Raw genomic sequence first — 24984 nt, 5'->3', positions numbered from 1 at the left:
CTGTACCTGGCCATGTTGGAGATGCCTCTGGAAATGGATATCTTTTTTTCCTCCCTTTCCTATCTCTGTTTCTCTGTGATGTTTTATTCTCTATTTATATCTCTTCCTTTTTTTTAAATTTCTGTCTCTTATTCTCTGCATGTATCACTTTCTCTGTTCTCCTCTCTCTCAGTGTCACTCCCTGTTTACTTTGCTCTCTTTGCCTGTCTGTCTCCATCTCCCTCTCATTGTCTGTTTAATATTGTTGCTTTTCATTCACAGCCATATCTCCCTGTCTCCCACGATCTTGCTGTCTTTCTCTCCTGTCTCCTCTCTCTCCTCAGACAATGATAGTAGTGACAGGCACAATATGCCTTCTGCCTTCCTTTCCACATCCTCCTCTCTCTCTTTATTCTGCTTTCCTGTTCTTAATCCTGTCTTTGTCCCTGATCTCATTTCTTTTCGCTGTTCTGTCTCTCTGTCTCTGTATCTTGATATGTCTCTGTTCTGTCTCCATCCCTCTGTTGGAGTACTTTTCTCTGACCCCACCTCTCGGTCTCTCCTCGATCAGCTTGTCAAAAGCCTCAGACCTGGACCACCACTGGGTGGCTAAGGCGTGGCTCAATGACATCGGCCTGCCCCAGTACTCCCAAGCCTTCCACAACCACCTCATCGATGGGAGGATGCTCAACTCTCTGATGAAGCGAGACTTAGAGAAACACCTGAATGTGTCCAAAAAATTTCACCAGGTCAGCATCCTCTTAGGCATCCAGCTTCTCTACCAAGTGAACTTCAGCAAGGAGGTGAGGACAAAGGGAGGGGTGAGATGTGTTCCAACTTGGGCTCTGGCCTGGGCCAAGAAAATGCTGGTTCTAGAGCTATGCTGCCCCTTCAAGGGCCAACCAACTTCTCCATCCCCCTGAGGCTTTCCATGGAAGGAAGCCACCCTCAACAAATAGGCATTGTAGAAAAAGAGTTGAGCATGATAAATGTGGAAATATGTATAGAAGAATTGCACATATTTAACATATATTGGATGACTTACTGTCTAGGGGGAGGGGATGAGGGGGAAAAGGAGAAAAATTTGGAACACAAAGTTTTGAAAGGGCAAATGTTGAAAACTATATTTGCATATATATTTGCTTTCAAATCATTGAATTAATATTTTTTCTAAAACATATGCATGGACAATTCTTCAACATTAGCCATTGTAAAACCTTGTATTCCAATTTTTCCCCCTTCCCCTACTTCCTTCCTTAGATGGCAAGTAATCCAATATATGTTAAACATGGTAGAAATATATGTTACATATCAAACATATAAAGGACTGCTTGCCATCTAGGGGAGGGGGTGGAGGGAGGGAGGGGAAAAAAATTGGAACAGAAATGAGTGCAAAGGATACTGTTGTAAAAAAAAATTACCCTGGCATGGATTCTGTCAATATAAAGTAATTATTAAATAAAAATTAAAAAAAAAAAGAACTGGGAACCCATCTGCATAGAAATTCATAATTGAAAAAAAAAGAAATATATGTTAAATTCAATATATGCATACATAGTTATATAATTATCATGTCACACAAGAAAAAGTAAAAAAAGAGAAACAAAATTAAATTATTTGCATATATTTTGAAAATAAAAAACCTATTAAAAATAATCATGGAAGTCAGAATAAATTAGATGAAAAGAAAATAGAGAGAGTTGGGTCTGGATTTATGGGACCCAAGGTTGAACCTTGGTTCTACCATATTGAAAACTGTATTTGCATATATTTTTAAAATAAAAAACTATTAAAAAATAATCATGAAAGTCAAAATAAATTCGATGAAAAGAAAAAAAAGAGAGAGCGTTGGATCTAAATTTATGAGACTCAAGGTTGAACCTTGGCTCTGCCATAAATTACTTGCGTGACATGAACAGGCCAATTCTCCTCTCTAAAGTCTTGGTCTCTTCATTTATAAAATGAGAAGATTAGGTCAAATGACTCTGAAGATTTCTTGAAGCTCTAGAACTAAGATCCAACAATCTGGGCCTGTGGAGGCAGCGCCCAACCAGTAGTAGATGATGATGACAATGATGATGAGGACGAGAATAATAATAATAATAATAATAATAATAATAATAGAGTTGCCAAATTGAGTCAGCTCAACATATCAGGGCAATGGCTCTAGGAATGTATGAGGTAGGATGAAAAAGAATGAGAAGGGCTTCTGTGTGACTTGATGTTTGTCTTACCTCATGCAAATGTTGTGCAAAATAGAATTGGTCTTTGGAGAGCTAACTTTTTATATATATTTTGTAAGAGAATCTGCCTAAGTCATTATAGTAACCCTCAAGCAAAGGAAATAAATTAGGATCCCTTTTGCCAAATAGACCTGATCTATCCCAGATCAGGCCACCAGCCATAACATTCAAGGATTCAGACTTGGTCTCTTCATCTATAAAATGAGGAGATTAGGCCAAATGACTCAAGATTTCTTGAAGCTCTAGAACCAAGATCCAACAATCTCCTCCAGAAAAAAAGGTCAATATGACACAACTGCCTCTGGGGACCTTTGCCATCTGGGTTAATACAATCAGCATATAGCAGAGAGATAAATAGATGTAAAATCAAAGGCTGGGGGTTCTAATCACATGCTGTACCATTGATGGATCTCACTATTGGCAATTCATCTGTAAAATGGAATGGTTGAATGGAATGGGATGATAAATAATCTTTCTGGTCCCTTCCAAATCTAAAGCCTATAGTATTAAAATGTATTCCCATTTCTCAGAGAAAACTTGAGAAACTGAGGGGAATTTAATGATTGTAGTGGCAAGATCAGAAGATGTCTCTTGCTTTCATTGCTAAGATTTCATTGTCTCTTAAATTCTAAGAGTCCTTGTATTGTTTTCAGCTCATTAGTTTTTTATTTTTTATTTTTAAAGGTTCTGCAGGAGCGAAGGGCTCGTTGTGAGACACAGAACATTGACCCTGTGGTCTGGACAAATCAGCGAGTGCTCAAGTGGGTACGGGACATTGACCTGAAGGTATGGCACTTCTGGGAACCTGATTAAAATACAAGTCTAGGTTAATAGAAATGCAAATGTTGGTGTACTCCAACATTTTCCTAGGTTTGAGCCATTTGCTGGTACTCTTTGATAGGATTCTTCCATCAATGAGCATTTATTAAGCACTTAACGTATACTGAGCTCTCTCTGACAAGTAATACTGCTTGCCTTCAAGGAACTTCTGTTCTACTGGGGAAGACAATATATACACATAGATACATGTACAACACATACAGAGTAGATAGAAGGTAGCCTTAGAAGGGAAAGTACTAAAGTCAAGAAGGTAGCACTGAGTCTTGAAGGAAGCCAAAGATTCTAGGAGATGGAAGTGAGGACGAAAATTCTTCAAGACATGAGAAACAGCCAATGCCAAGGTGCAGAGGTGGGAGATGAAATAAGGAAGAGATGGCTAGATCAGAAAGAGTATGGTGGAAAGGGTCTTAGCCTAGAAATAATAATAAAAATAAATTATGTTGTCCTCTAAGACATAATCAGACTTGGAGCACTTGATTTCGTTTTTCTAGGAATCATTATGACAGATGGACTTGGTATCAGGAGACCTAGATTCAAGTCCTGGCTAGTTTATCTGCTTAGCTATATGATTGTAGATAAATCCTTATTCTCAACCTCATCTATACAATAAAGACTTCACTTAATCTAGGGAGACTATGGAGGGGCAGCTAGGTGGTGCAGGGGATAGAGCACCAGCCCTGAAGTCAGGAGGATCTGAGTTCAAATCTGACCTCAGACACTTAATACTTCCTGGCCATGTGACCCTGGGCAAGTCACTTAACCCCAATTGCCTCAGCAAAAAAATGAAAAAGAAAAAAGAGAGAGACTATGGAGTTTTCTACAATTTAAGGGAATGGGGCAAGAGCCCTTCTGCCACATGAGCCAAAACTGTCCCCAGGTCTGACCAACAGCCAGGACATCCAGAGGTTCAGGCTACCCCTCCCCCTTTCAGAAAAGGGTCATTATGGCAGATCTGCCTTTGGGGGACTATATATTATTAGACTTCAATTGTGAAATTCTGGGACTCCTTATTTCACAGTAAGAAAGTGTTATAGAAAAATGAAATGTCAATATGTCATTATTTGAAGTAATGGGGATAGATGGCACTGAAACATTCACACTCTCTTGCCTGGCCACTGATGGGTAATGACCAATGGCTGGCAAGGATTAGAAATAGATTCTCCTTACAGACATGCTCAGTGAATTTCTGACCAACTATGCTAATGGCTCACAAAATGGCTCAAAAGTCGGATTCACAGCCTTCTCTGATTTTAACTACCTGTATGATCTTGAGTAAGTCACTTAAATTCTCTAAACCTGTTTCCTCAATTGTAGAATGAGGGATCTAGTCCGATCTAGATGATCTCAAAGGTCACTTCAGCATGATTTTAGTTAGTAATCCTTGAGATCTCTGATCTTAGAGCAGATGTGACTTGCAGAAGATAAAAGTTCTTCTTCTGTATGAAGGTAGCTAATCCTCAGAGGAAATGGAACACTTGACTTTCATGAATATTCTGTGTTGATCTATTGTGCCAAACAGAGCCAGACTGATTCCCCATCCCTGACTTTGTCCCCCAGGAGTATGCTGACAACCTGACCAACAGTGGTGTCCACGGAGCAGTGCTGGTCTTAGAGCCCACATTCACGGCAGAAGCCATGGCAACAGCCCTGGGCATCCCCAGTGGGAGGCACATCCTTCGGAGGCACCTGGCTGAGGAGATGAGCACCATTATCAACCCTGCCAGGTGAGTGGCTGCCTCTGCTTCTTTCTGGGGTCTTCTTGGGGGGAGAAGAGGAAAGACAAGGTACTCCAATTTAGATGCTAACAAAGCACACCTGTGATGCTGATAGGGCAGTATGGAGCCTTATTGGTGGAAATTTAGTATTTGTGAGGGAAGAAAGGAAGAAGGGCAGTAGGGAGGGAGAAAGGAAGGAAGGAAGGAAGGAAGGAAGGAAGGAAGGAAGGAAGGAAGGAAGGAAGGAAGGAAGAAGGAAGGAAGGAAGGAGGAAGGAAGGAAGGAAGGAAGGAAGGAAGGAAGGAAGGAAGGAAGGAAGGAGGAAGGAAGGAAGGAAGAGAGGGAGGAGGGAGGAAGGAAAGAAGGGAGGAAGGAAGGAAGGGAAGGAGGGAGGGAGGGAGGGAAGGGAGAGAGGGAGGGAGGGAAGGGAGGGAGGGAGGGAGGAAGGAAGGGAGGGAGGAAAGGAGGGAGGGAGAAGGAAGGGAGGGAGGGAGGGAGGAGGGAAGGGAGGGAGGGAGGAAGGAATGTTAGAGACTGCAGAGGTCATTAAGAAGACAAAAGCAGAAGCAGCTAGTTGGTGTAGGAGATAGAGCACCAGCCCTGAAGTTAGAAGGATCTGAGTTCAAATCTGACCTCAGACACTTAACACTTCCTGACTGTGTGACCCTGGGCAAGTCACTTAATCCTAAATGCCTGAGGGGGGTGGGGAGAGACAAAAGCAGGAGAGATGGGGAAAATTAAAGAAAGACCTATTTTTGTCTCCTTCTAAGAACTTCCTAACCACCAGAACTTTCTCTCATGGACATCTCTTAGAGTGAATAGTAGATTCTTTATCTCTGTGAATATTTAAATAGAGGCAGAGGGGTCATCTGACAGAAATGGAGGGGATCTTTGCTCTGAGTGGGAGGTTGGTAGATCCTAGAATCATAGATTTAGATCAGGAAGAACTAATACATGTCTGAAGTTGGATTTGAATTCCAGAGCAGATGCCATTACTTACCTCACCTCCAGCTAGGGTTGGTTGTGAAAGTTAAAGTTTATAGTTATATTAAAGTTAAAGGTAATAGTGTCAGGGATCAGAGAACCAGCTTGGACACTGGTTCCCTAGATGATGCCAGGGAGTAACTATTTTTTCCCCTCCCGCTCCCTTCACTCCATTCTGCAGTGAGGATCTTAACACTTAAACTAAATTTTCTTACTCAAAGAACAATATAGGTAAGGTTTAGTGATCATGTGCTTTTATGCTCAGGAAGCTGCCACAGAATTCTTTGGGCCATTTGGGATCAGCCTAGCCTTTTTCTCCACAAATAAAGAATTAACCACTTATTTCTCCCTATTTGAAAGGAAGCACCTAATGTCAGGTGACTGCAAAAGTCCCTGTAAGGAAAAAAAGGCACATATCATGTTTTAGGCTGAGACTTTGATGAGATATCCCCAGGTCTCAGGGATGAGCATCAAAATAGGGAAGAATCAAGAAATAGGAGAGACCTAAGAAATCTTCACCTCTAGGAATTCTTAAGCTGAGGTCTGAGAATTTAGGGGGATTTTTTGAGGCAGAATTAAGTGATTTGTCCAGGGTCACACAGCTAGAAAGTATTTGAGGCCAGATTTGAACTCTGGTTCTTTTGACTTCAAAGCTAGTTCTCTATCCATTGTCCCATATAGGTGCTTCTAGGTGTTTTTTAAAATGCATATTGATATATAAAATACATTTCTTAAAATGCATGTTGAAAATATTATTTTAATATAAATGATTTATTCTGTAATCCTATATATTCCAATTTATGCATTTAAAAATGTTGTTCTGAGAACATAGGGCCAATAAGCTTCTCTGGACTGCCAAAAAGGGTTCTTGACTCAGTTAGGAACCCCTCAATGTTGTCCAATTAGCCCAATTTTCTCCTTTTAATTATCTCCCAGAAAGGGGAGATGATTTGTCCACCATCACATAAGGAGTAAATAACATAACCAGAAGTCAAATTTAGCCTAGTTTTAACTAGGATAAGGTAAATGGAGCTTTTTCCAGAATTCTGGAATTTATAAGATACTGATATGACTGCCATCCTTCAGTAGTAAAGAAACAACCAAACTTACCACTTGATTAGCAAAAACAGGTTAGACAAAATAATACAAGGCACTGGTGTGGTTTGAGGATCAAAATGATGTAGGTAATATAGACACCAGACAATGGCAGAAAAAGTTGGGGTTTGGTCATGTGAAGAATTTACAATGGCCACTCTCTTTTGCAGAAGATATATTTATTAAAGAAATAGGTTGCAGGCAAATGAAGGGAATGTAAATAGAGTGGAAAAGCACTATGAAAAACAAGTTCCTCAGTTGAACTCAAAATTATCTGAGAAAAACAGAACACCCCATGAGACTGAGTAATGCCCTTAGTTGGCAGGCTAAATCCTGAAAGGGACTTAGCACCCCAAAAGAGCTAGTTAGCTATAAGGAGGAAAAGTGGGGTTGGGAAGCATAGTGGAGTTAGGAGAGATATCATATGGCAATGGGGGCAGGGGAAAGACACCACAATTATATCACCAATTGAAGTGGACCAAGTTCCAAAAGGATTTAACAAAGAACCAGGAGCAAGAAGATAAATTTATAAGAAAAGACCAGAGCTTCATGTTACTTATTTGCTAAATCTATGGCTTACAAGTAGGTTTGAGGGATCTCTGAAACCCTTTTAGAGGGTCTACAAATTCAAATATAATTTTTATTTCCAATATCGTAAATGTCTAAAATCCAGATAAACAAAAGTGCTTTGGAGAGATGCTCAATAATTTTAATAGGATAAAGATACTGAAAACAAAAGTTTGAGAACTACTGATTATTCACTATTATTTCAGGAACTTAGTTATCACTGACCAACAAATTGTTCATCTGAAAGTTAGCAATGTTTGTAGGACTCTACTATAGTATTCTTAAGGCCAGGAGATATTGGATTCATTGTCAGACAAATTGTTAGAACAATAGCATCAGGGAATCTCAGGATTATTGCTATATTTCCCCTAGAAGTTGCACCTCATCAACACCATATTGCACAGAATGCTGGGCTTAGAATAGGAAGACTCATTTTGCTGAGTTCAAATCCAACCTCAGACACTAGCCTCATTCCTCATCTGTAAAAAGAACTGAAAAAGGAAATGGCAGCTGCTCTGATATCTCTACCAAGAATATGCTAAATGGAATTGGGAAGAGTCGGATATGACTAAACAATAACAATAACAAAATAAAATATTATCAAATGGCACATGGAAATTGCACTTCAAGTGAGCTCTTGCCCAGGCCACCACCTCCATTTACCTCCACCAATCTGCATTTCAGGACAAATGTCCTGTCCCTTGCCCCAAGTGTATTTTTTGCTACCTGATCCAAACATAAAAATCTCTATTTATAGCTCTGAAACTCAGGTGCACTAATAACTTCTTGATTTTTCTTTTGTTTGTTTGTTTTGTTTTATTCGGGGCCATACAGCTACCGTAGTAAGTGTTAAGTGTCTGAGGCTGGATATGAAATCGGGTTTTCCAGACTCCAAGGCCTGTGCTCTATCTAATGCATATCTAGCTGCTCCCTTCTTAATTTTTAAAGATAATTTCATTTTTGCACTTATTCAATACATCATAGAATTGTGCATTATCATTGAGTACCATGCTAATTCTGTGAGGTAAGCAAGGAAAGTTTGCTTCATTTTACAAATGGGGAACTTAAGTCCCACATAGATTAAAGATCTTACCTAAGGAGGAACAACAAAAGGAAGGTTTTGTTTTTATTTTTCATTCTCACTAATCCAGAATTTGTGGTAGAAAAGAAAAGGAAATGTGGGCATGACCTAGCATGCACCCTAGATTTGGGGCAAACAGACTTCAAAGGATTGAAAGGAAAGAAAGATAGGATTGAATGAACTAGAATTCTTTCAGGGATATTAGCCCAGAACAGATGGGAATCTTGAAAGATGGAATTTCCAAAGACAAATAGATACAATTCTTTTCTTTTCCTTTCTTTTTTATTAAAGCTTTTTTTTCAAAACATATGCAACTTTTTTATTATACTTTTTCATTTTTCAACATTAATCCTTGCAAAACTTGTGTTCTAATTTCCCCTCCCCTTTCTCCACCTCCTCCCTTAGATGGCAAATAATCCAATATATGTTAAATATAATAGAAATATATGCTAAATCCAATATGTGTATACATATTTATATAATTATCTTGCTGCACAAGAAAAATCAAATCAAACAAGAAAAAATGAGAAAGAAAAGAAAATGCAAGCTAATAACAACAAAAAGAGTGAAAATGTTATGTTGTGAACCACACTCAGTTCCTACATGCCTCTAAGAACTCTGGGTGTAGATAGCTCTGTTCATCACAAGATCATTAGAACTGGTCTGAATCAAGAGATACGATTGTAAGAGGAAATATGGGAGTGTCTCTAGAGACTGATGTCAATGTGGAGGAAGCCGCGGAACAACCAAAAGTTTTTTTAAAAATAGATTTTTACTTATATCTTTTGTTTTTATATTGCTTGATTTTCACCACTCCCACCACACCCTCTAAATAATTCCCTTGTCATTTTTACTAAAAAAAAAAAAAAAAAACCTTTAGGACTTTATCAACTGGACAGGATATTTTCATTCTCCATCATTGGTCACTGACACATTTGGCAAGTGGTTCTATTTTATCTTTGGCTCTCCTCAAGTCCTGGATCTGAGGCACTTTCTGATGGTACACTGAAGCCTTTTTTCTCTCTGAACTAAACTTCTAAGGTGCTTAGTTTCTCCTAGACTCCCCATTAGGGTATCCCATCTATCTCAAAACACCAAAGCTGGGAGGGTCTTTAAAACACAGAAATTTAGAGCTGAGAAAGCCCTAAGAACACAGGATGTCAGAGCAATGAGGACACTGAGAATACAGAATGTCAGAGCTGGAGAGTCCTTAGAGAATATATAGCTCAATTCCCTCATTTTGCAGGTAGGGAAACTTATTTCTCTAGAAATAAAATGACTTTCCCAGGATCATATGATTTCACATGAGAGATAAAGCCAAGTCTCCTTACTTATTCGGTGTTTTTCCAACAAAGCTGCCTTTCTTTGGAAAAGGAAAACATTCCTTTTTTGCCCCTGACCCTCCAGGATATATCGTATTTGGGAGAGCACCATTCATAGCAACATACCAGGTCCCACTTTGCCAAGGGCCAGGAGAACAAATGTCAGTTGTGTGTCCCTCATGTCTCACTAATGAACTATAAACATAATCTCTGCGGGTAGCATACCCTCGGGCTAACTAAAATGCCTGGAGAGACTGGGAGCCTCAGGCATATGTGATGAGACCACTGGAGATGTCTTAGGAGTTTATATTAACTCATATCTCTGGACTCTGCCCTGACCATCTTGGAGGGGGGGAGGGTCAAAGCAAATAATCTCTTCTATTTCTGCACTCAAGGCTGTATTTGGCTCTGTCAGATTCTTAAACCAACCTTTTCTTTCAGTATTGCTCTAAGGTCAGGGGCCTTAGCTTTCCAGAGAAAATGGCACACACGGCTGCCTTGCCAACATTCTATGTTCTAAGCCCCCTTCCAGCTCTTACTTCCTATTTTCTAAGGTCCCTGCAAGCCCTGTTTTGGACTCCTGCCATCTCTCTCTCCTGGTTTTCTTTTCACCCTTAGAGAACACCACCTAAGGCTGAACATTCAGTGATACCAGTAACTCCCCAGAAATACTCAAATAATGATTAATGGACCTTGCCCATCCAAGTGATCCGGAACCACTGCTGTCATCATACAATCCTGTTTTCTACCATCTACTGTTTCCCCTTATTCCTATCCCTTCCCACCCACCCCCTTTCATGTCACATACTAACGCTAACCACCCCTTCCACTCTTTGAAATGTCTGCTCCCTAGGAAACAAACATGCTTCCGTCTTCAATCTTTTTCTTTCTCATTCTTTTCATTTTTTGGTTCTCACTGACCTCTGGCTCCCTCCTTATGACATAGCCTCCCTGTCTACCATTTCCAGGAGCAGCTGCATCTTCACTCATCCCCCTCTGACTCACTAGTTGAAGTTGCTCCTCATTCCCACTTTCAAGCTTTCCCTCTACCTCTATCACTCAGTAACTTCTCTTCTGAAGTTCATTCAATCCATTTCCACTATCCAATAAAAATCCTAGCAGCTACTGTCCTCCAAACTTCAGAAAAACCTTTTTCCTCACTAAGTTCAGTCTTTCTCTCCTCCTCAACTTTTGCCCTTGTGTTAGGTGAGATTTTGTTTTTCATTCTCACTAACCCAGAACTTGTGGTAGAAAAGGTGGGCGTGATCTAGCAGGTACCCTAGATTTGGGGCAAGCAGACTTCAAAGGATTGAAAGGAAGGAAAGGTAGGATTGAATGAATTAGAATTCTTACAGGGACCTTAGCTCAGAAGGGATGGGAAGCTCATGCATATTGCCATTTTCTCAAATATTCTCACCTCCCCAGTTCCTCAACTTGCTTATTTCCCATGGCCTCCTTCTCCAGCGTCTCTCATCTATACCCAGAGATGGTCATGAAAATGGAGCTTTTGGGGTGAGAGCAAGATCAAAGGGATTTTAGTCAAGAAAATACCCCTTGATCTTGCCATCACCCACAAATATTCTACTTCTATGTTCATAAATCTTGAAATGCTTTTATCTGATCACCATCTGTGATCATTCCACTTCTCCCTCTTCTTTACCCCCACAAACCACTGATGAAAAATGTGACTTTTCAATCCCATCCATATGACCCCTAATTTCTCAACTCCTCAGTTCTCTCCCAGGCCATAGCTACAATCTGTTGCCTTCCTTATCTTGACCCTTTGTAAACCAGTCCAACTGTATCCTGTTGGAAATAAGGACATACAAGACTCTCTGAGTTGTGTGTGTGTGTGTGTGTGTGTGTGTGTGTGTGTGTGTGTGTGTGTTGGAAAGTGGTGTTAGAGCTCCTTCCTTCTACTTTCCTATAAGTATCAGAATTCCTCTGAACCTTTGTGAAAAGTATCTCAGAAGGCTATAGGAGCAGCTAGATGGCATAGTGGATAGAGCACCAGCCCTGATGTCAGGAAGACCTGTGTTCAGATCTGGCCTCAGACACTTCCTAGCTTTGTGATCCTGGGTAAGTCACTTAATCCCAATAGACAATGATATCCCAATAGATCAATAGTCCATAAGAAGTAATATGGTATAATAGAGTTCTTGCCTTAGAGCTGAGGAAACCTCACCTCTAACAATAGCCATGTGATACAGTGATTATCTTTCTCAGACTCTATTTCCTCATCTATAAGATGGAGAATATAATAGCGTCAACCACAGAGAGTTATTTTGAGGATCAAATGAGAAATATTTAATCAGTTCAATTAAGTATGATTATTTAATATCATAGAATTATTTACATAAAGTGCTTTTCAAATTTAAAAATCAGGATATGATCATTGTAACCAATGTAACCCATCCTGTCCCCCAGTGCCCACCATGTCCTCCAGAGTTGACCTACTATAGACCCACTGGTCCAGGAAACTCTCTGGAGAGGTGTGAAAGCTTCCTGTGTCCTCAAGCAGAAATGCTTTCTGGGAAAACCAATGTCATCACTGAGTCAGGTCTCATCTTTCAGATCTCAAGCTCATAATATGATTTTTGTTGTTGTTTAGTTGAGATGGAGCTTTATCAGAGTTCTCAATTCCTGGTTCTTGTTCAGCCCTGTAGGCAGGTGCTGACCATCTGGCACTAATTCAGAAAAGCCTCATTAAACTCATTCAGTGCTTTTCATGGGCCCTCTGCACTTGATACTCCCCTCCCCTTTCCGGTCTACCCGATACCTCAACTCCTAGCTCCCATTCTCAGGAGGCAGTCCTCCATGTCAACATCCAGATTACATTTTCTGATTTGATACATTCTTCAATGGGATTTTCATTGAGCAGGCTGTGGACTAGGCCCTATAGGTAGGGTCATATCCCTCAGACATTGTAGAATGTTGGATTTGGAATTTTGAACACAGAACTTAAGATCTGGGAATGATTTTAAAGCATGCAATGTCAGAACTGAGAGAGATCTTAGAACACAGAAGGTGAGGACTGAAAAGAACCTTAGAACACAGAATATCAAAGCTGGAAGAGAGCTGGAAATCCTTAGAGAAGAGGATGTCAGAGCAGGGAGAACCCTTAGAACTCAGAAAGTCGGGGCTGGGAAGGCCTTAGGACCCAAAATGTCACAAGTGAGAGGGCCCTAAAAACCCAGAATGTCAGAGCTTGGGAAGAAATTTAGGATCTTAAGTGGCAAAGTCAGGAAGAATCCCAGAAATCATCTAGTTCATTTTTCTCATTAGATATAAGAAAAAAATACATTGGCTGAGCTAGGATCAGAACCATGGTCTCTTTATTACAAAGAGAACAAATCTAACCCCTTTTTCCATATATGAATCATTCAGATGTTTTAAGTTACAATCATGATATTCTTAGTTCTTCCTACACATTCCCAGTTTCACTGATTGATTCCCACATTCAATCACTTCTTCCCTATCCTGCTTGCCTCCTCTGGATGCTACTGTCCAGTTTAAAGAATGTCCTTCTCAGACTATTGCTTTATCAAATACCATGTTTCAGGTTGTCGTCTGACCAGGGCAGCGTGCTAAGGAAGTGTTGCTTTCTAAACCTCAAGGTTCTGTCTTTCCTAATGTCCAATTAGTTCTTTGGCTCTAACCATAACACTATTGATTCATGTTGAATTTTTGGTCCAACAAGAACCACATCTTTTTCAAATTGGCATGTCACCATGGTTCCTCCATTCAATACTTGTGAGGTTGACTTTTTGAACCCAAATGTAAAACTTTACATTTACATTTACATTACATTACAATTCAAATCAGTTCTCCAGCCTGTCAAGATCTTTTTGCCCTATTGTACTAGTCTCTTAGTTATTACTTCCACCTTTGCATCACCTGAAAGTCTGCTAGACACATCATTTATACGTTTATATCATTGAGTCTTTGCCTTTCTGCTACTAAAGCATCCTAAGTGGAAAAAGTCCTGGTCTTACAGAAACAAGAATCACATCTGAAACCTGCATGTCTCCTGGGAGATTCAAATTCACTCCCAAGGTAGGACAGTCTTAGAAACCCCTACTGGCTTATTCCATCTATTAATTATCTTATTTTCTTCACATTGATGCATCCCTCAACATTCACAGCTTATCCAGCAAAATCTCATTTCTTTTCACAACAGCTTATTATATTGCCTTTGCTGCTCTACGGTAGGGTATGAATGGTTCATCAAGATGTGTAAGCAGTGGAATATGGTTAGACTCACAGTCTCCACCTCACCCTCACAGCCTTTTCTTCCACTTCTAACCTCCCTCTCCCCCTGACAACCATATCTCCCCCTCACATCTCCTTTCCCTTGCCCCACCCCAGACCTCCTCTCTGCTTTTGTGTCTTCCTTCTTCCATACCAAGATTAATGAGTGTCTCTTGGAAACAAATCATTTCTTCTTGAACATTATTGCAGCAACAGAATTTTCCATTACTGTCAAAATTTTCCAATTTTCTTGTTAGTATTCTCAATAAAGGGAGGAGGGGGAACTCATCCATTATGAAGCAAAATAGACTTGACCTCTATAATAAGGCAATAAAACTCCAGTGCTGTGAATAAGTCAGCTTCATGCTGCCTTTTTATTCTCTGTAGTCTAGAAATCCTAGAAATAGAGAAAACTTTCAACTTCCTCTAAGCAGGACCCCCACTCTAACTGGGAAATGTGGGTTGAAGCATTCAAAGCAGTGATACTAAACTCAAAAAAGGGGGAGACTAAATCATACATAAGGATCCCTGTGGGCCACATATTAACATCATCTATGTTTATTGTATTTTTATTTATTTTCTTAACTATTTCCTAATTACATTTTAATGTGGTTCTAACTGTACTTGGGATTCTTGTGAACGTTCTTTTTTTTTTTTAATAATTTTTTATTGATAGAACACATGCCAGGGTAATTTTTACAGCATTATCCCTTGCATTCATTTCTGTTCCGATTTTACCCCTCCCTCCCTCCACCCCTTCCCCGAGATGGCAAGAGTCCTTTACATGTTGAATGGGTTGCAGTATATCCTAGATACAATATATGTGTGCAGAACCAAACAGTTTTCTTGTTGCACAGGGAGAATTGGATTCAGAAGGTATAAATAACCCGGGAGGAAAAACATAAATGCAAGCAGTTTATATTCATTTCCAGTGTTCTTTCTCTGGGTGTAGCTGCTTCTGTCCATCTTTGATCAATTAAGGCTCTCTTTATCGAAGAGGTCCACTTCCATCAGAATACATCCTCAAACAGTATCATTGTTGAGGTATATAATAATCTCTGGTTCTGCTCATTTCACTCAGCATCAGTTCATGTAAGTCTCGCCAGTCCTCTCTGTATTCATCCTGCTGGTCGTTCCTTACAGAACAATAATATTCCATAACATTCATATACCACAATTTACTCAACCATTCTCCAATTGATGGACATCCTTTCATTTTCCAGCTTCTAGCCACTATAAACAGGGCTGCCACAAACATTTTGGCACATACAGGTCCCTTTCCTTTCTTTAGTATCTCTTTGGGGTATAAGCCCAGTAGAAACACTAATGGATCAAAGGGTATGCACAGCTTGATAACTTTTTGAGCATAGTTCCAAATTGCTCTCCAGAATGGCTGGATGTGTTCTCTTGTGAACGTTCTTAAATGTTGTAAGTTAGAGGGGATGTATGTTTGAGATGTCTTGTTTTGTTGGATTTTTTTTGTTTCAATAGTATTTTATTTTTCCAAATACATGTAAAAATACTTTTCAACATACATTTTTGTGAGATTTTATGTTTTCTCCTTCCTCCCTTACTTTCCCTCTCCCCAAGTCAGCAAGCAATCTGGTATAAATTATATATATGCCATCCTTTTAAACATGTTTCCATATTTGTCACTTTGTGCAATACCAGAACAAAAGGGAAAAAAAACTATGAGAAAGAAAAAAGATAAACAAAAAGGTGAAAATACTATGCTTTGGAGTTCTCCATTTTACTACTAGCAAGCTTTATGAAATTGCAATGATTACTTTTTAGTGAGAAAAAAGGTTTTTTTTTTCTTTTCTTGTTTAGTTCTATCTCCCTTTTTGAGGGAGGTAGATGTCTCCTTTCTGCTCCTGGAGTCAGGAAGCCCCAGTTCAAAGCTAGCCTCAGACACTTAGTAGTTATGTAACCCTGGATGACTCAGTTAACCTCTGATTGCCTCTGTTTATTCAACTGTAAAATTAAAACTGTAAAAACTGAGATCTGCCTCCCAGGTTTATTATGAGGATCCAATGATTTAATATTTGTAAAGCCTTAGAGCAATACCTGACACATAGTAGGTACTTATTAATTATTTGCTCCTTTCTTTTCCCTTGTTTTGTTCTATCTCAACTTTTCCAAAGCCAAAAGCCTAACTAAAGTCGAAGTCAAAACAGCCAGTTAACCAGTATTTATTAAGCACCTACTATGTGCTTGACAGGGTGATGTTGGTCTTCTTCCCCTCCCCCACTTTCATCACCAGCCAGTCATCAGGAACAGCAAATTCCTTCTCCCAAAAATCTCTCACCTTAATTGCCTGACCCACGCCACTGCACAGACAAATAGCACATACACCCTCGTACCCAGGAGCTGGCAACCTATTACCGGGCTTGATGAATTAGCTCTAAAAAGCAATTACAAGGCAATTAATTGGACAGCATTGTCGCCGGGTGCCCATATTTGAACTCTCCATGCAATAATTCTACCCCACAGATTGGCCAGTGGCATCCAGGAGGGACTGAGCAGCTTTGGAAGACTCTGGGAGTTCTGAATAGCCCGACTTAGCCCATATTTGAGGCTGGCTAAGCCCTTGATCATAGGCTTCTGCCAAAGTCCACTGGGGTAGTCTTTTACCAGAGAGCTCTGGGAAATTCTTCAGTTTGGGGGGTGTTGGAATCTAGTAGCTAGAGAGACTATTGGTAGAGAAACAATGTGATATGGAAGAAAGAACCTCAAAATAGATAGGAGTCAAGGGAGCTGATGGGCAAAGCTCCCCTCTGTCAAAGAAAAAGAATAGCTAGCTAATATAATAATAGTTAATAATTTACATAGTGCTCTAAGATTTGCTAAGCATTTTACAAATATCATGTCATTTGGTTCTCACAATAACCCTAATAGGTAGGGAATATTATGATCCCTATATTGCAGATATAGGTTAAAGTTAAAGTTCAGGGTCATGCATCTAGTATGTGTCTGAGGCTGGATTTGAACTCCAGTCTTTCTGACTTCATCCACTGCACTGCCAAGCTGGTTCTCTGCTAAACAGGATGAGCAGAATTTGAGGAACCAAACAAGTACAAATATAAAAAGAAAAGCAGTTTCTGCCTCTACTAGAGACATAACAACAATTCTAAAGATAAGTAAACAAATTATGCAAGTCACTTAACCTCTCTGTGCCTTAGTTTATTTGTCTTAAATGGGGGAAGCTGTATTAGATTCAATCAATTCAGCAAGCATTTGATATTTGGTTGGTGGAACATATGTTTACAATTCTTGACTTAGTGTATAAATATGGGAGCTAGGTACCATAGTGTACAGACCATTGGGCTTGAGTTTGTAAGATTCATCTTCATGGGTTCAAATCCAGCCTTAGACACATACTAGCTGTGTGAAGTAAATGTCTGGGACTGGATTTGAACTCAAGTCTTCTTGACTTCAGGCCCAGCACTCTATCCATTGTGTCAACTATCATCCCTTTACAGTTACATATATATATATATATATATATATATATATATATATATATATATATATATATATATATATATATATATTTATCTTAGTATGCAATTATGTGCTATACACTGTGCTCGACAGTGAAAGTACATATGCAGAAATGAGGTGGTCCCTGCCTTCAAGAAGCTTACACTCTAGTAGGGCAGATAGCTGCTATCCAGATATGAAAAAATAAATTCAAAGACATTTCAGAGACCAAACACAACAGGGAATCAAGGAAGACCTCCCACAGAAGGTGGCCCTTAAGTTGAACTTTGAAGGAAATTAGTCATTCCAAGAAGTAGAGGCAGGGAACTTCAGACATGAAGGATAGCTTGGGCAAAAGAATGAAGATTAGAAATAGAATTACCTGCATGGTGAAGATCAAATGGGTCAATCTGAGTGGAATATGTGAGGGAGAGTATCGTGTAGAGTAGCCTTGAAAGACTATGAAGGGTTTTCAAAATTAAATAGAAGAGCTTTAATTTTATCCTAGAGGCACTAGAATGCCCCCAAAACTATTTAAGCAGAAGAGCAACTTGGTCAGATCTCTAAGATGACCTTTGAGTTCTCTTTTATCTCAAAATGTATAGCCCATCCTGATCCATCCCTTGTCCCATTTTCAGTCCCTGAATTTGAAGGACCTATTTATCTATCTATCCATTCATCCATCTATCTGTCCATCTATCTTCTATCTATCCATTCACCCATCCATTTATCTATCCTGCTATCCATCTATCTATCATCCATCTATCCATCCATCCATCTATCCTTCCATCCATCCATCCATCCATCTATCTATCCATCTATTTATACCATAGACTTCTGGGTCTTATCAGATTTCCCAAAGAGCTTTTGTCCATCTGACCAAGTAGTTAGTAAGACTATAGTCTAATATGAATTAGATGGGAGCTAGCAAGTCACCTCAAATTGGACAAAGCACTTTCTCTCTGGGTCTATAAAATTAAAATGTTTTAGTAGGATCTCTAATGGATATGTTTTAAATCTCCCATTTCCTGCTAATAATCCCTTTCTACGAAGTTCACTTTTCTTTTTTCCCAGTGCCAAATATTATTCTATGCATGTAAAAAGCATTTAATGTTTGGAGACTGACAGACTGTGTGACTTTAGACACATCATTTATCTCCTTTTTATATGTTGTCTCATATTTAAAACATGGACTTCAAACTAAATGATTCCAAGATCCTTCCAGCATAAGGAATTTCTCCATGCTGATCAATATTTATGGGTCCCATTCTTAAGGATGGGCTGGTGACAGGGACTTCTGTGACAAAGGATTGTAGATTCTGACTTAAATACTCCCCTTTCTGTGTCACACCTGTATTTTCCACTTCGGAACCCTGTGCTCTTGAACAACTTCCTTCTCTCAGTTTCTCTGTCCTAACTCTGGGGTGTAGGAATAGTGGCTGGAGAGAAGGGGAGGAGGAGTTGGGTGTTCTTTGAGGACCCTTCCACCTTTCAATGCTCTTGTAACCCAAGAAGTGACTTGTGGTGGTAAAATAGTTTTTATCAAGTGTCTACATGGTTCCAGTAATGTGAGAATGGTGGGGTCTGGAAAACTGAGTTCTAATTTTATTTCTGCTCCTTGTTGACTGTATGACCATGTGCAAGTAGAGACTTCATATCTCTGGGCCTCAGTTTCTACATCTGTCAAATAGAAATGAGAATAGTTTGTCCTGCCTACAAATCCATCCCGAAATATTTATGAAGGTCCTACTAAGATATAGTTGACTTTATCACTCATTTAGGTGGTTGTCTCTCTCCCTTCCCAGTGTTACAGGCATCCGAGAGGCTGAGAGGTTTGGGACCCCCCCAGGAAGGGCTTCCAGCATCACCCGGCAGGGGAAGGAGGAGACCAACAGCAGTGTCAAGTACAAGACTGGCCGGGTAAGACGCTGGGAATCCCAGATGTCCCAGCCCTTCTCTGCTAGATTTCAGTGATGGTAAGAGATAGGAGACTTGGGCTCTGCCCAATTATGAATTCAGTGAAAAATTATTTCATTTTTTTGGTGACTGGAATGAGCCCTTCCAATTGTGACATTTAATGTTTTAAGTCTTGTTCCTCTGACATTTTTTGTTTGGAGGGATTCCTCTTTTGGGGGCCTTCTTCCTCCCCTCCTCCCTGCCTCCATGATTCTGACATTTCATATTCTAAGGGCCCTCCCAGCTCTGACATCCTGTGTTCTAAAGGTTCTCCTAGCTCTGACATATTCTAAGAACCCTCCCAGCTCTGACATTCCATGTTCTAAGTCCCTTCCCAGCTCTCACATCCTATATTCCAAGGGCCATCCCAGTTGTGACATTCTATTTTCTAAGTTCTCTCTGAGCTTTGACATTGGGTTCTAAGGCTCCTCCTAGCTCTGACATTGAATGTTCTAAGGTTACTCCTATCTCGGACCCTATGTGTTCTAAGACACACCCCCTCATTTCTGATAATCTCTTTTCTAAAGCCCTTCCCTGATAACAGTCCACCTTTGATGAGCCCTTCCAAATATGACATTCTGCAATTCTATTTTTTTCCAGTTACCACTAGGGAAGATTGGAAGGGGATTCAGCAGCAAAGACCTTGACTTCCACGATGACTATGGCTCTCTCAGAAATGAAGATTGCTTCGATGATGACCCTCAAGATAGACCAGATCAGTGTCGTCTAGAAAACTACAGTGGACTGGAGGTCACCAACGTGTAAAAAATCACTTAATTCCCACCAATCCCATGGGCCAAGGAGAAAATCAAAGGGGGAAGGAAGGTGCTTATGAAGAACCCACTCAACTGGGTATACATAGAAACTTTGAGCTAAGTGATGACATGACATTGTCATCTTGTTAGCCAAGGAACACTCCCCAAACCAAACACAACCAACTTCTAGACTGACCAACTTTAGGGGGATATTTTAATGAGCTCCTGCTGGACACTGAAGGATCCATACCCAGAGAATGCCACAAAAGACCCTAACTATCCAAAATCCTTTCCCGGACTGTTTAAATATACCTTCACCTGAAATTAGTAGAACAAGAAGACCCTTCACAAGTTACTAGGAGCGCTAAAGTTCTCAGGTTCTCAGACCTAATTTCAGAGGGAACTTAAAAATTAAACCATCTGTGAGCTATTCCTGAACCCCAAACCAAGCCACCATGAGTGGGAAAGATCCACGTTGCCCACACCCTCCCCTCTCTGTGTCCTTCTAAGGCTGGCTGGTGGGTTAATTCCATATTTCAGACACTGATTTGAACTAAAGGAAGGTAACTTTGGAAAAGGAAAGTGATGACCCAACAAACAACTGCCCTTCTAGCTGGAATAGCCTGTGGAGAAAGCAATGGGCAGAGAAGGATGTTGTCCTTTTGGTTTGATGTCCAAGTGAGAACTTCACCTCCTAATTTTTCTCTCCCTTTGGTTTCCAGAGGATCGGTAGGGATTCCCCAGCCTTCCAGACTCCAGACTAGATTATCTTGTTGACAGCAGGCAGAGTGGATAAAGCCCAAGATTTAGAGACCTTGGGAATGATCACTCTGTTTCTTTGATGCCTATGGAATCTTGGAAATTTTACTTCTCCCTGGGCCTCAGTTTACTTGTATATAAACTGAGAGACTAGACTAGATAAGTTCTAGCGCTTCTTCTTGCTCTGCTTCTATGATCTTGTGATCTTTCTTGGAGTATTGACTCTCTCTGTATGAGCTTGGGCTAATCATTTACCTTTCCTGAGTCTGGTTCCTCCTTTATAAAATGAATGGGATGGATTAGATGACCTTCCACCTCTAAATTTATTACCTTATGATGTAAGGCAGGTCCTGGACTTTCACCAAAAGAGTGGCACCTGGATTTAGGGAAATACTTAACAAATTCATGAAGGGTAGAAGTGGTTATTCTGCCTAAAATCTTGCACCAGGAGAGGATACAGTTGTTTAAAAAAACTGTGACCATGCTTAGGAATGAGGTGAGTGGTACTCTTGAGAAATTACTGTATGCACATTGCCTGGAAATACTAAGGGTTTTTTCCTTCTTCTTAATGAAGCAGACTCATCAATACCAGATTCATCAAAGTGGCCAGTCTCTCCACCAGTGTAAACCTCAACCCATTGATCTAGTCTCATACTGTGTAATTCTTAAACATATTTTCCCAAAAGTCCTCCAAAAGAGATCCACTCAACACTCAGCCTTTAGTTCTTTTTATACTTCATGGATGCATCATACTCAAGCTGTCCATTTGCTGAGGCACAAAATGAGGAGATAAATGTTCACCAAGGGTTTTCACCATGTCGTGGAATATGTCTTGTGCATTGTCCAAATGCAGGAGGAGGAGATTCTCCAGACACTTCTGATAATGAACATGGCACTGTGCTGGTTGTTTTAGAATCAAAGATACCACCAAGATCTTTCAATGAGATCCACAGCCATTAAGAAGAAATCAACCTGGCCATCCAGATGGGAAAAACAAAGTGGATGAAAAATGTGTGATACTCAGATTAAGATATTCCACAGAACGGGTGACCTGTTGAATTAGTACATCAGGACATATATATATATTTGAATGAAAGATGTTATTGAAATAGTCCCCTATTCACAAGAGTTTGCTTGAGACAAGAGCCATGAGGAAAATAAGCTTAATTCTTCTCGAGTGCCAATGTTGTCTTTAATTTAAGGGGATGTGGGATTGAGGGGTGGGAAAATCTTGTTCAGTATTCAAATAACGAATTAGGGTTTTTTAATGACTCCATTACATGGAACATAACATGTCTGCTCACGCGAGTCTTAACCAAGATGTAAGGCCAATGGAAAGGAACCAAAAAGGTTCCTTCTGCAATTATCATTGCATTGTGACCTCCGCCTAGTGACCTCACCTGTGTGTGCCTCAGCATTTTCATCTGTAGATCAGGGACAGGACGCCTTGTCCTCCACCTACCTCACAGGGATGTTGTGAGGACTAATATGCACTAATTTCTGTAACACACTTCATGACTTCTCAGGAGGGGCTTTATGGCAGTGGGCACCCCTCCACTTCTCCCTTCAAAGACGGGGAAGCAAGGCTTTTTGTTCTAGCTCTCACTCACTTCAGTCTCACTCGTAATTCATATGGAAAGTCAGGCCAAAGGCTTTTAAAATTCAGTCTGTTTCCAAACAGGTCAAAATGGTTAGATGCAAAGGAGAAACAAAGCAATGGTCAAATAAGCAATTGTACCGAATCTTTCATTGGATTGGCTGTATTCATCAGATAATTTACCACAGTGCTAGGCTCACAAGAGGTGCTCAGTAATTCTTTAAAAGATCTCATCTTCTTGCATGCAGATAACGGAGCAAAAACAAAATTTCAAACAAAAAAACCTAAAAATGAATGCCAACTAATGACTGAGACAGAGTTCAGATTCATCAATCTGTTTACACATCTATTACTAAGACTAATAATTTGTTTTAACTAAGAAGGTCTATATTAAAGCCATTGATATCTGTGTGAATAAATGAAAACACATTTGATTTTCCATACAAAGCAAATATCCAACTCCAGGGAGTGTTTGGATTTTTGTTTTGTTTTTTCCTGAGGCAATTGGGATTAAGTGACTTGCCCAGGGTCACACAGCTAGGAAATATTAAGTGTCTGAGACCAGATTTGAACTCAGGTCCTCCTGACTTCAGGGCTGGTGCTCTATCCATTGCACCACCTAGCTGCCTCCAGGGAGTTTTTTAAAAAGTATTTATGCTGTAACTAGATCTTAGGCTGAAGAAAGAGAATCCTAACAGAAGTATAAATTGAGTCTCAGGCATGAATTTGTTGATTTTCCTTCCCTAAGCCAAGGACCATTCTTTGGTCTTTAACTATCCACTAGAATGGATTCAGAATATCATCATTTCCTTCCCCTAAACATTTGGATAATAAATATATTAAATTAATTCTACCACTTTAATGAAGAAATCCCTTATGTACCAATTGACTTGACTTTTTGACCTCAAAGATTTGTATTTTTCCTGCTGCCAGATATGCTAGAAGGGCCAGTAAGAGCATAACCCACTGGGGCATTATTTCATTTCATGATACCCAGGGTGCAATTGGCAGCTTCCCTAACCTATACTACTGACATTTGTCTATGCCCCATGCTTGTTTCCCAATAATACAAAATTTCTGCACTATATTCTGAGTATCAGTGTCTGCTGGATCCCTGATCCCAGTACTACAAAGGGAAAGCTAAAAGCCCTCATGGAACCTAACCACAGTGTTCTAGCAACATCAGTGGATTTAGAGTGACAGGTCCCAGCTTTTCCATTTTCTACTCTTCTCAGTAAAGCCAATACTATTCTTTCCACACACATCACCACCTGAACAAAGATTCAGGTAGCTCTCTAGGGAAGTCGGATGATGTTCTTGCAATGAAGGATTGGTACACACTTGCATAAGTTCATATCTGTACCATAAATGAGAAAGGCAGAGCCATAACTAGGATAGTTGACTATCTGAGTGACCTTGGACAAATTAATTACCTCCCCTGAGTCTCAGTTTGTAAAATGAGTGGGATAGACTAAATAACCTCTGAGGTCCCTTCCACTTCTAGATTTATATAATAGAGGAGAAGTGGTGTGAATATGATATGAAGATAGGGTGCCTGGAGCTTGGGATCAAATAACCAAACTTAGAAGGTACTGAAAAAAAGTCTGGAAACATATTTCTTTCCTTCCTCGTACCCAGTGGCTTCACCCTTATTAAGCTGCCCTTTTCCTAACTGAAGTGAAGAATTCCAGTTATGGCTCTGGAGAAAGGGGAAAGACTCTTGGAAACTGATAGGACTTTTCAGAAATAGCTTTCCTTCCTAAATTCCCAAAGTAATGGGATATGAGGAAGCTCATGGACGCAAAACATCAAATTTCCTTCCACAAGCAAGTCAGTTATTAAACATCAACTGGATTTTTTAGTCATGAGACCCTAATCCTAATTCTAACCCTCCATCATCAGTTCCAGGGCTATTTTAAGCTTTTTAGAGCAAGGAAAGGGAACATCATGATTCTAAGGCTACAATAATACTTGTGGCGCTCACCATCAAAGATAAAATATCTCATTAAGCCAATGTCTATAAGGCCTAGAGTTCTTTCTTTAATTCTGGAATCTGATTTGTGCTAATAAAAAAGGGGACCTCCCTTGTTCCAGAGGTTGAATGAGATGATCTCTGTCTTTCTGAGAAGAGATGGAGCCAAAATGCTAGTCCTTCAAGTTTGAGAGAAAAGAATGAGTGGAGAAAGAAAATCAAAAGGAGATTCTTGTGCTGTGGATTTGAAGTCGGAGGATCTGGGGCTAGCCACCATGTTGGCTACTTGTCAGCTGCATGTCCTTCTTTGTCCCAAATTCTCCTCTGGTAAAGAGAAAGGTTGGACTGGATCACTTTTAAGGTCCTTACCAACTCTAAATCATCT

At 40.0% G+C, this 24984-nt stretch overlaps 1 protein-coding gene across 2 annotated transcripts in view; it reads left to right on the top strand.

The window, feature by feature from the left end:
• KAZN (kazrin, periplakin interacting protein) overlaps positions 1 to 24722 on the top strand; it is a 1462370-nt gene extending 1437648 nt beyond the window's left edge. For both annotated transcript variants that reach the window (XM_051988503.1, XM_051988504.1), the window contains 5 exons: positions 551 to 782; positions 2907 to 3008; positions 4620 to 4786; positions 19366 to 19480; positions 20117 to 24722. In XM_051988503.1, coding sequence (XP_051844463.1) covers positions 551 to 782; positions 2907 to 3008; positions 4620 to 4786; positions 19366 to 19480; positions 20117 to 20281 — 781 coding nt within the window. In that variant the 3' untranslated portion in view covers positions 20282 to 24722. The remainder of the gene's footprint in view (positions 1 to 550; positions 783 to 2906; positions 3009 to 4619; positions 4787 to 19365; positions 19481 to 20116) is intronic.
• Positions 24723 to 24984: the final 262 nt, after the last annotated feature.

This window comes from Antechinus flavipes, chromosome 3 (genome assembly GCF_016432865.1).
Source record: "Antechinus flavipes isolate AdamAnt ecotype Samford, QLD, Australia chromosome 3, AdamAnt_v2, whole genome shotgun sequence".
Classification (NCBI taxonomy): domain Eukaryota; kingdom Metazoa; phylum Chordata; class Mammalia; order Dasyuromorphia; family Dasyuridae; genus Antechinus; species Antechinus flavipes.
Note: the sequence above shows the minus strand (reverse complement) of the source record. Positions and strands in the feature narration are given on the sequence as shown.